Source organism: Lipotes vexillifer, unplaced genomic scaffold (assembly GCF_000442215.2).
Source record: "Lipotes vexillifer unplaced genomic scaffold, Lipotes_vexillifer_v1.1 scaffold149, whole genome shotgun sequence".
In the NCBI taxonomy this organism is placed as follows: domain Eukaryota; kingdom Metazoa; phylum Chordata; class Mammalia; order Artiodactyla; family Lipotidae; genus Lipotes; species Lipotes vexillifer.
In genome coordinates, this window is record NW_006779962.1 from 2,977,124 (window position 1) to 2,989,005 (window position 11,882).

At 54.1% G+C, this 11,882-nt stretch overlaps 1 protein-coding gene across 2 annotated transcripts in view; it reads left to right on the forward strand.

Moving 5' to 3' along the window:
* The window catches only part of RAPGEF1 (Rap guanine nucleotide exchange factor 1), a 152,120-nt gene that overhangs the window by 131,689 nt on the left and 8,549 nt on the right, over nucleotides 1-11,882 (forward strand). For both annotated transcript variants that reach the window (XM_007453116.1, XM_007453117.1), the window contains 4 exons: nucleotides 523-611; nucleotides 6,341-6,449; nucleotides 8,022-8,097; nucleotides 10,938-11,022. In XM_007453116.1, the coding sequence (XP_007453178.1) occupies nucleotides 523-611; nucleotides 6,341-6,449; nucleotides 8,022-8,097; nucleotides 10,938-11,022 (359 nt within the window). The remainder of the gene's footprint in view (nucleotides 1-522; nucleotides 612-6,340; nucleotides 6,450-8,021; nucleotides 8,098-10,937; nucleotides 11,023-11,882) is intronic.

An 11,882-nucleotide genomic window follows, 5' to 3' on the forward strand; every position in this document is an offset into this window, starting at 1 on the left:
AGGGCGTGCTGTGACTGGGAAGCTGGCGGAGGCCTGCTGCACACCTGCAGGGCATAGCGGGCAGGGCCACAGTCTTCCAGCTCGGGGGGTCCGGGGCCGGGCCCTTCACTTCCCACAGCCTCTTTTTCTTTGTGTGACTGGGTATGGTGATGTCGGCCAGCAGGTAGGGTGTTGGTCAGGGCCAGGTGAAGAAAGGCACACGCAGCGCCTCGAGGAGCTTGGCTGAGTGGTAGCCCCTGTGACGGTCCTTTCTTCCAGCAGGTGGTCGGGCTGGCTTCCTCTAGGTCGGCAGCTGACAAAGGTTATAAGTAGTGGTGCTTTTCACTCTCCCCAGAGGCAAGATGCTAGTCTGAAGAGGGCCCGTGCTTCCTTTGTAATGGACCGCGGTCACGGTTGACGTGTTTACATCTCAAGTTCCTTAGGAACGTGCACGCAAAAGCCACTTGCAGGCAGGAATGCTGGGAAGCAGAGCAGCCCAGCGGGGGCACCTGTCACACACCCAGCACTGCCTTCTCTTTTCAGGAATCACCAGCTTCGAAGGACGGACATCCCAGAGATGCCTCGTCGGCCGGCAGTGCACCTGGGAAGGAAAGCAGGGACGGCGGGGACAGGTAGGAAGTTACCCACGTGGAGGCGGGTGCCCTGAAAGCATCACGTCTGCCCGCCCAGTGAGAGCTGCCCCAGCTGCCCCTGCGGCGAGCACGCCAGGCCTGCTGGGGCTTTATGTTTACACTTGCGCTGAGCCAGTTGTGTTTTTCACAAAGTTTGTAGCAACCCTGCATCAAGCAAGTCTGTAGGCGTCACCTTTCCAACAGCAATTGCTCACTTCATGTATCTGGTAATTCTCCCAGGATTTCAAGTTTTTTCATTATTGTTATATTTGTTACGACGATCGGTGATCTTTGAGGTTATGATTGTGGTTGTTTGGGGGCACTACAAACCGTGCCCATATAAGATGGCAAACAATCGATAAACACTGTGTGTGTGTTCTGACTGCTCTACCAAATGGCTGTTCCCGCATCTCCCTCCCTCTCAGGCCTCTCTGTTCCCTGAGTATTGAAGTTAGGCTAGTTAATAACCGCACAATGGCCCCTAAGTGTTCAAGCGAAAGGAAGAGTCACACATCTCTCACATTTGTTTTTTGTCTGCGTTGGGTCTTTGTTACTGCATGCGGGCTTTCTCTAGTTGTGGCGAACGGGGACTACTCTTCGTTGCGGTGGGCGGGTTTCTCATTGCGGTGGCATCTCATTGCGGAGCATGGGCTCTAGGCACGCAAGCTTCAGTAGTTGCAGCACACAGGCTCTAGAGCACAGGCTCAGTAGTTGTGGCGCACGGGCTTAGTTGCTCAGTGGCATGTGGGATCTTCCTGGACCAGGGCTCGAACCCATGTCCCCTGCATTGGCAGGCGGGTTCTCAACCACTGCGCCACCAGGGAAAGTCCCTCTCACTTTAAATCAAAAGCTAGAAATGAAGCTTAGTGAGGAGGGCATGTTGAAAGCCAGGAGAGGCCTAAAGCTAGGCCTCTTGTACCAGCCAAACAAGTTGGTTAGCCAAGGTGTGAAGGCAAAGGAAAAGTTCTTGAAGAAGATTACAAGTGCTGCTCCAGTGATCGCACAAATGATAAGGAAGCAAAACGGCCTTATTGCTGGTATGGAGAAAGTTCGAGTGGCCTGGATAGAAGACCAGAGCAGCCCAACGTTCCCTTAAGCCAAAGCCTCATCCAGAGCAAGGTCCTAACGCTCTTCAATTCTGTGAAGGCTGAGAGAGGCGAGGAAGGTGCAGGAGAAAATTCTGAAGCTGACAGACGTTGGCTGAAGAGGTTTAAGGAGAGAAGCCGTCTCGTGACGTCGAAGGGCCAGGTGAGGCAGCAAGTGCTGATGGAGAAGCTGCAGCGAGTCATCCAGAAGATCTAGCTGAGACCATTCGTGAAGGTGCTGCACTACGCAACAGATTTTCTGTGTAGACAAAACAGCCTCTACAGGCAAAAGACACCATCCAGGACTTTCATAGCCAGAGAGGAGAAGTCAGTGCCTGGCTTCAAAGCTTCAAAGGACAGACAGGCTGACTCTCTCGTTAGGGGCTAATGCAGCTGGCGACTTTAAGCTGAAGTCAGTGCTCATCTACCATTCCCAGAATCCAAGGGCCCATGAGAATAATGCTAAATCTACTCTGCCTGTGCTCTGTAAATGGAACAACAAAGCCCGGATGACAACACATCTGTTTACAACATGGCTTACTGAATATTTTAAGCCCTCTGTTGAGACCTACTGCTCAGAAAAAAAAGATTCCTTTAAAAATAGTACTGCTGGGCTTCCCTGGTGGCGCAGTGGTTGAGAGTCCGCCCGCCGATGCGGGGGACACGGGTTTGTGCCCCGGTCCGGGAGGATCCTGCATGCCGCGGAGCGGCTGGGCCCGTGGGCCATGGCCACTGGGCCTGCGCATCCGGAGCCTGTGCTGCGCGACGGGAGAGGCCACAGCGGTGAGAGGCCCGCGTACCGCAAAAAAAAATTAAATAAATAAAATAAAAATAGTACTGTTCATGGTTAATGAACCTGGTCACCCAAGAGCTCTGATGGAGATGATATACAATGAGATCAGTGTTGTTTCCTTGCCTGATAACACAACATCCGTTCTGCAGCCCCTGGATCAAGGAGTAATTTCAACTCTCAAGTCTTATTACTTAAAAAATACATTTTGTAAGGCTATCACTACCATAATTTGTGATTCCTCTCGTGGATCTGGCAAAGTAAACTGAATCCCTTCCGGAAAGGACTCACCATTCTCTATGCCATTAAAAACATTCATGATTCACGGGAAGAGGTCAAAATATCAACGTTAACGAGAGTTTGGAAGAAGTCGATTCCAGCCTTCCTGGATGACTTTGAGGGGTTCAAGACTTTAGTGGAAAAAGTCACTGCAGATGTGGTAGGAACAGCAAGAGAACTAGAATGAGAAGTGGAGCCTGAAGATGTGACTGAATTGCTACAAGCTCATGATAAAACTGTAACAGAGGAGGAGTTGCTTCTTACCGATGAGCAAAGGAAGTGATGTCTTGAGATGGAATCTACTCCCGGTGAAGAGGCGGTGAAGATTATTGAAATGACAACAACAGATTTAGAATATTAGCGGCAGGGTTTGAGAGGACTGACTCCAATTTTGGAAGTTATTTCCACTGTGAGTAAAATGCTAGCAAACAGCATCGCCTGCTCCAGAGAAGAATGTTTGTGAGAGGAGAGCCAGTTGGTGCGGCAGACTCCACTGCGGTCTTGTCTTAAGAAATCGCTGCAGCCCCAGCCTGATCAGTCAGCAGCCACCAGCATCGAGGCAGGCCCTCCACCCCCAGAAAGATTACAGCTCACCAGTGGCTCAGATGGGGGTTAGCATTTTTTTTAGCAATAAAGTATTTTCTAATTAAGGTGTATGAACACTTTTTAAACTTTGATTGATTGATTGATTGATTTTTAAGATTTAATTTAATTTTTATTTTTTTGGGCTGCATTGGGTCTCCTTTGCTGCGTGTGGGCTTTCTCTAGTTGCGGCGAGCGTGGGCTACTCTTGGTTGCGGTGCGTGGGCTTCTCATTTCGGTGGCTTCTCTTGTTGCAGAGCATGGGCTCTAGGCACGCGGGTTTCAGTAGGTGTGGCTTGCAGGCTCTAGAGCTCAGGCTCAGAAGTTGTGTCTCGTGGGCTCTAGAGCGCAGGCTCAGTAGTTGTGGCGCACGGGCTTAGTTGCTCCGTGGCATGTGGGATCTTCCCGGGCCAGGGCTCGAACCCGTGTCCCCTGCATTGGCAGGCGGATTCTTATCCACTGCGCCACCAGGGATGTCCCTACTGTTTTTTTAGACATAATGTTATTGCACACTTAACAGACTACAGTATAGTATAAATATGCCTTTTATATGCACTGGGAAACGAAAAAAATTCATGTGGATCACTTTATTGTGTTATTTGCTTTATTGCAGTGGCTGGGAACCGAGTCCACAGTATCTCTGAGATATGTGTGTACACTCTTCCCTTTATTCTGATTCTCAAGATTATGCATGCTCAGGGTAGAGAACATGGAAAGTATAGAAACGTATAAGAAAATAAGAAAAATCACTGATTACTGCACCCCTCAGAAGCCTTCCTGCTGGTACACAGGCTGCCTCTGCTTCTTGAGCATCTCCACGCATAGTCTTCACCTTACACAGTACCCACAACAGTGTTTTCTTTCTCAGATCCTAGGCCAGCCTTCCTTCTGCCTCTTCCAAGTTCAAATGTAGTAAAGGAGTGTAAAAGATTCCCCCCCACCAAACTTTTTGTTGTGAGTTTCTAGATAGTGTGTAAATTGTATGTAGTGTGTATTTGAAAGTAAGTCACAGACATGACGCTCAGCCCCTAAATATTTCAGCATGCCTCCTAAAAAGTTTTAGATGCCTACCTGATTACAATATGATTATCACACCTAAGAAGAGTAATAAATTCTTTACATTATCTGATATGCAAATGATCGTCTGTATCCCTAGTTCTTCCTATGTCTTATAAGGCTTATTTTTTGGAACCAGGGTCAATCAGGAGTCATCTCTGCATTTAGTCATATGTCTCTTTCATCTTTGGTAACATTTTCAACATTAGCATGAGTCAAACCTGCCCGGCTTTAGAAATGTGTAGTAAATTTCTCCAGTCCACGGTAGAAAGGATAATGTGCAGGACCTGTGAATCAGCCCTGCCACCTGCGACTTCATGTTGGCTTCCCCTTCTTCGTGGAATGCTCCACAAATTCAAGCTTTTCCTCCCTCTTTAGGCTAAGCTTCGGCTACTTCTGGAGTCCTGGGTACAGGACTAAGCAATACCCACTTGCTATTTTCAGGCCTAAACATAAATGGTTAAAGACGTGGTAAAAATAGCAAGAGACAGGAAAAAAATAGAAAGCATTCTCTAGGGGCCTGTTGACAAGGGCTGCCTGCCCAGCCTACTCTGGCCGCCCCTCAGTACCGTCCACACGGAGTCTGATTCAGTGGCCCAGGCTCAGGTCTCCCCAAGTGTTAAGGGGTGATGGGTTTTCTAGTCTAACACGTAGTGGCAGAGGCGTCTGTGCCAGACAACAGCAGCTCATGGGCTCCAGCTCCATTGGACCCAGGGGTGCCACTTTTCAGAGTCCAGGTGGCCCCTGCACAAGAAGCAGAAGGATGAGCACGCTGACTGGCTAGAAGCGGTCGCTGGGACGTTGTCCTCTTTCCGTGAAGGCCAGGCCACAACTGGACGCCGACGCACAGCTGAGGCTTCGTCCCAGGACTGCGCGTGGTTTTGCTCTGGCCCATCCATGTTGCCTTACTGAAGGCCCAGGGGTTTTGTTTGTTTGTTTTGTTTTGACTTGGGTTTTTTCGCCCGTACCGTGTGGCTTGTGGGATCTTAGTTCGCCGACCAGGGATTGAACCCAGGCCCTCAGCAGTGAAAGCATGGAGTCTAATCACTGGACTGCCAGGGGATTCCCAAAAGGCCCAGGTTTTAATGTCTCAGATACTTAGGGTTAAAAATGAAGCCTGCGACCACAAGGCCAGTCAGTGGCTCACAGGATCGATCATGAGAATGATGGGAATATGGGAGAAAATGCCGGGGGAAAGCGCGTTGCCCGCAGACCCCACATCCATCTGCCTCGTGTCCCCCGTCTGCAGGCTTCCCGTGTGCTTCGTCTGTTGGAGGTTCTCTCCTCCCCCTTCACCCAAACTCCTACTCAGCGCTTCAGTCTCAGCTTGCCTGTCCCATCTTCAAGCCCTCCCTGCCCTTGGCTCAGGCTGGACCCCTGCCCATGCTGCTGCCCACCAGCACCCGCGGACAAGGGCCTGCTTCATGCTCCTCTTCAGTCCACTAGAGAGGTGGCCCTGGGGAGAGACCTGGGGATGGCATTGAGATCATGCTGGCTTGTTCCCCCGTCCCGCTGGCCCTTTGCCATTCTCTCCTTGAGTACTGACAGTCCGGGCGGTCTGTGGGCCTTGACACAGGTGACTGAGACCATTACTTTTTCAAATTGCTCAGTGGAACCTTCTTGCTCTGTGTGCTTAATCCCTTCCACTTACTGATGGAGTGTCCGGAGAGAGCAGGGACTGTCCCCAGGTCACACAGCTTATCAGGAGCAGAGCTAGAAACCCAGTCTGCATCCCGGCCTCTTGTCCACCTCCCAGGCCCCCTGTGGAGGGGTGGGAAGTGGGTCTGGGCTTCTCGCTGGAGCCACAGTCCGGGAAGGACTCGTTCAGGGGAGCGGCTGTACCACAAGACCCCGCGCACGGGGCCACGCTACTTTGGCCCCCGGGAGCCGTGGAGCTCAGGGTCTGTTGACACAACACAAACCATTTCTCTCTCCAGGGCCCCAAAGTCACCAGATGCTCCAGAGGCTCAGTCGGAGGAGGAAGTAGACGAGCTGTCCCTCATTGACCACAATGAAATTATGGCAAGGCTGACGCTCAAGCAAGAGGTGGGCTCCTCACAGGCCTTCGTGTGCAGGGTCTGGCCCAGAAAGAGGGTGGGGGGCTTTGAGAAGGAAACCTGGAGGTGTCCCAAACAGAAAGGCCCAAGCCGAGTGCTGACCCCCACAGGTGGCCCTCCTGGGAGGCGGGTTCTGGCATCCCGTTCATCCTGGCCCCATGCCTGGGCCACCGTGGGTGCTCCAAGACCCTGGGCACATGGGTGACTTCCAGGAGGAAGTGTGCCGTCCCCTTCTCTGACACTTCTGGAGAGTGATCTTGGGCAAGTGACATGTCCTCTCTAAGCCCCAAATGACAGGACTCTGGAGGGTGTTGTGAGAACGAAATCCACGAGGGTGCTCAGCACGGAGCCCGTGTGTGGTAAGCCCTCGCTAGTGCAAGATATTTTTATGTTGTTAATGACAGAATGGCCCCAGTGTAGTGTCAGCGTGGGAAGCACAGCTAATTAAGAAAATTCCAGGCCTGGCCACCGAGGCTGCCTCCGTCCCATGTCTTGTCAGGAGAGCCTCATGGGTAAATGCGGTGCCCGAACCCGGCACAGTAAGAGGGGCTGACCTGAGAGGGCCTCCCGCCCCCTGCTGCCGAGCAGTTCCGGGGACACGGAGGAATGGCTCTCAGCGGTAGCCTCAACCCCCGCCGAGGAGGCGGCCGTGCTCTACACACACACATGGCTAGGCTGCAGCAGAGAGGAACCGGGAAGGCAGGGCTGGCTCCTCTGCAGATAGAATGATGTTTCGTGACTCTTGCCAGAAATTTCTTCTGAAAAATCAGGTCCTGGGTGGAGCTGCCCTGTCTTACCTGGAAATCCAAGACACTTCCAGCGTAAAAACCTTGAAACTTTGGAGAGGCAGGTGCATCTCCAAGAGCTAGAGACACGAGGAAGCCCTCGCGGGGCGTGGTCTCCTTCGGAATTACAGCGTGTGGGGCCGGTGGCTGCAGGCCAGGTTTATGGGTTAAGGCCTCAGTTTGCTCCTGTGAAAATAAGACTTTTCCCTTAACTGGCAGGCCACGGTCAGTGTAAGCAACATCGGATATAATTGAGCATCTTTGTGACACTTCTCACTCCTCTAAGGAGGGCTCCCTGGAAGAACGTGTGATGTGACAAGTGATTCCCTCCACCTGAGGAAGCAGGTTTAGGTTTAGGGCAGCTTGCTGCAGTTGTGGGAACATGCGCATACCTGGAAGTGGTCTGCCGCCTCCACCATCATCCTGGGAAGGGCCGGTGCCGGTCCTGCCTGCCTCCCCATCAACTCCCTCCGTCCCTTCTCCCGCCCTGAGCCATGGGTTGGTGAACAGGGAAAGACTGACAGGAGCCATGCCCCCCTGAGCCAGTGGTGTCCTCAGAGCGCTGTGCCACGCGGTGGGCAGGCTGGATGGGCGCACCTGGCCTCTGCAGCCCGGCCACGCTGCTCCCGGAGTGAGGGAGGGCAGGGCAGGGCAGAGAGGACCTGGCGTCTCTGCAACACCGTGTCTTTGTCATCTCATCCCTGCTTGTGACTCCCTAAGCAGACTTTCTTATGGCTGCGTTCTGCTCCACGCCCGCCTTTGCTGTGGTTTTGCAGGGCGACGACGGACCAGACGTCCGGGGAGGATCTGGTGACATCCTACTGGTCCACGCTACTGAGACGGACAGGAAAGGTACGGCAGCGCCGGCCACGGTGGCCTCTGTGCCCGAGCTCCCCGGAGGGAGCTGGTCCCGCTGAACCAAGACGCCGCTCGGCTCCATTGCCCTGCCCTCTCCCCTCCTCCAGCCCTGAGCGGGTCAGAACAGCAGTCCTGGTGCTGCTGGGTCACTGTAGGGAGTGCCCACGTGGGGGACAGGTGACCCGCATTCAGAGCCAGACCCTCCGCTTCCCAACCCCCTCAGAGCGTGTCCTCTGGTGGTGCAGGGTAGTGAGGACCCCAGGATCATCAAGGGGCAAGTTTCAGGTGCAGAGCCCGGCACCTGGCAGGTGCTCCACAGATGGTACCTTGAGTAGCGACATGTTCGACGATAGTGCTAAAATTACGTTGATGTGCGGGTAGCTTTTTACGCTTTTCCCGATATTTTGCCCATTATATTATTCCAGACCGCTGGATTGGGTTTCCTCTATTCCTCCTCTGGGAGCTTCCTGGGGCAAAGGTCCTGTCAGGAGCATCCAGTCTTCCAGCAGCGTTACCTGCACAGAACGGGGTTCCCCACTCTCAGCGCAGAGACACCCCTTCACGTCCTGATCCTTCAAGAGGGCTGGAAAAGCAGGGCCTGTTTTCTGTTGGGTGGACTCTGCTAGCAGAGGAGCTGTCTTTCCAAGTTGTGTCCTGGAAAGAGGAGGAAAAGGAGGGGCTGTAAGGCCGGTGCCGTGACCTTGGTCAGGAGGGAGAGGCCTGCAGTGCACACGCCCCACAGCTGGGCCTGGCCTCTCCCCACACACACTTCCTTTTTACGTTTTTTAAACTATTGAAAAGATGATGGAACAGCAATGGTAAAGTAAGGTGTGTAGGAATTAAAACACCCCAGTCATGAAACCCTAACCCACCAATTTCATTTCTGTAAACAACCTGGTCCCTATGTTTTGACAGCAGATTTCCCAAAGTATGTTACACAGATGATTCTGGGAATTTTTAAATTACGAAAGTAGTACAAAAATAATTGCTTGCATTGCTGAAAATTTGAAAATTAGAGAAAAAGAGGAAATGGCTCCCACAAACTCACCACAGCCACGCTTTTGCCCTCCGGGTTTCTTCTGATCCAGGCAGAGTGCGGTCCTGGAGACTGAGTTTGAATCCTGGCCATGCGTTCTCAGGCTGGGCCGCTGCTGGGCACGTCCCTTCTCGGCCTCAGCTGACTCAGCTTTGTGAAGAGGTTCAAAGTGCCCAGTGGGTGTGAAGACTGAGCGAGTTGGCACATAGGAAGTGCTCGGGGAGTATCTGTTGACATCCCCCAGGAACAGCCCGTGCTCTGCCTTCTTCAGTAAACCCTCCTCCGTGCCGGACAGGTCGGAGCTCCATCCTCAGCCTGGCATGAGAAACAGCTCATGCTCTCATTTTTGTCCAGTAGTGAAAGGCTGAAGTGGGAGCTGGCCCCAGTCCTCAGCCCTGAGCAGTAAACTGCTGACCTGCCAGGTGCAGCCGGCTGCGGCCAAGGCCAGGGGGAGCCCTGCAGGCGGGGCAACCCGAGGACCTTCCAGTCGGTGCCGACCATGCCTGGGAGAGAAGGCTCGGTTTTATCAGTGGAAAGATGTTGAGGCTGCAGTCATTTGTCCCTGGGATGGGCGGTTGAGGCAGAGGCCTTGGGCCACACAGCAAGCTCCTTGGGCAGGTGGCTTCCTGCAGACCAGAGACCACACACACACCAGTGGCTGGGAGACCCCATGGCTCAGGGGGTGCAGCCTTGGACCCCTTCTTCCAGTGGGCCTTGCCCTCCCCTGGACCCATCTCTGCTTCCTTGCCCCTCTTTGAACAGAAGCCCAAATTTGACAGTGAGCTAGGTGGGCTTGGGGTCCAGGAAGGAGTCTGAGCCCAGCACCACTGGCCCCCTGCTGCACCTCCAGTCCGTGAGCTTCCCTCACGGCACCGCCCCGCCAGCCAGATCACCCGAGCACACCCCAGGTGCACGTGCAGGTGTTTCTTCTCCTCTCGTTGTCCAGGGTGTGAGCAGCAGGGGCGGGGGACAGGAGCCGGGCTCTGCCCAGCCGGAGAAGTGGGGTCCTTGAGGTTCCTCCACCCGATGAGTCGTGGGAGGAATGAGAGAAGACAGGGGAAGGTGGTCTGTGTCCAGAAAAGAACACTTAAGTAATGTGTGTGCATGTGCCCAGCTTCACGGTGAGGGCCACAGACTTTGGAGCCGAATCAGAGCTCGAACCTCAGCTCCGGCACAAAATAACTCTGAAGTTCACAAGCCTGGCCAGGTCATTTGTCTCCAGGAGGGACCTGCATTTAAAACATGCCCCCCCTTTTTCCCTTACTGTCGGAGACTGCGTGGTTGGGAGGGTGTGTCATAGCCATAAATAAACAGGGGTCTGTTGTGAATGTGGAAAGGTTGGGAATCCCTGGCTAGAACCAGCCCCTGCAAAAGGAAGGAGAGGCGTTGGGTGGGAGCTGCCAGCCCTAATCCCACTTGACTTCCAGGCTGCCCTCCTCCCAGTGGGCCTTGCCCTCCCCTGACACCAGAGCCTGCACACCTGAGTATCCAGCAACGTGCCAGGCTGAGCCCCTTCGGCCTTTTCTTAGGTCTCTCGCTATGTGGAAATTCCCGAGGTTTTTGTTCCTGGGCCCTCTGCCACCTAAGGTGTTACCTGTGACTTAGGTTCAGAGTCCTGCTGATGAGTTTGAATTCTGTTCTCTGTGCCCATGATGATTAAGACTCTTTGAATCATCGTCTTCACGCAAACAAGCTCTCAATGTGTAATCAGAGGTGGCATGTACTTGCAGCACGTGTGCTGCCTGTCTGTGCCCTGCGCCAGTGGCAGGCCTCACTAATCAACTGCTCTTCCCTCCAGATCTGGTGTTGTACTGCGAGGCCTTCTTGACCACCTACAGGACCTTCATCTCCCCTGAGGAGCTCATCAAGAAGCTGCAGTACAGATATCCTTGCCTGTGCCTCAGCCCTGGCGCCACACCTCTCACCGCACAGAGCCTCCTGGAGCCGGGAGAGGGGCCTTCGTGCCCACACAGCCCTCGCGCAGGGAGCTGCGGGCAGGAGTGGTGGAGGTGCTCAGCCCAGCTCCGCCATGGCTCAGCTTTGGGACCTCGGGCAAGGCTTCTTTGAGCCTCATTCCTCGTCTGTAGAAGGGCTGAGTGACGTTATGTGAAGTGCCTGGAACATAGGGTGCTGCCTAATGGCAGTTGTGATCACTGGGTGATTCTGAGAAAGAATTAGAGAGAACTGGCACACACTGAGAGGGTGGGAGTGTGCGGGCCCCTGCAGAGACCCAGGTCACTGGCACCTGTGGCTTTGCGGAGCTGAGCCCCAGGGCATTAGGGGTGATGGGTATGAAGTGTGCAGGGTTTGAAGGAATCAGGACTCCAGAGAACCACCTCAGGGGCAGGCACGGCCACTCCCCCAGATGGCAGACCCAGCAGTGGAGCAGTCGCCACCTGCCCCTCGACCACATCTACCCCACGGGCTCACCCTTTCAGATACGACTCCCCACAGTAGTGGCCGAGGAAGATCCCGAGGCCTGGAGGGACACACTTTCATTGCCTCTTTCCCGGGTCCAAACCTGCCCATCCTGCCAAGGCTAAGGAGCTACTGTTGCAGCCCAGGGTCCCTTGCCCCTCAGCGTCCTCCCGCGTCACAGCCCATGACTGCCATCTGCTGGACAGCCGCTGTCCCTTGGGGCAGAAGTCCTGAGCCCTCCCAGCTCTCCCACTCCCTCCCGTGTGCCCGCGCCTCCTCTGCCTCCTGTCCTCCTCTCTCCCCTGGCCCCCCCCCCCCCCCCCCC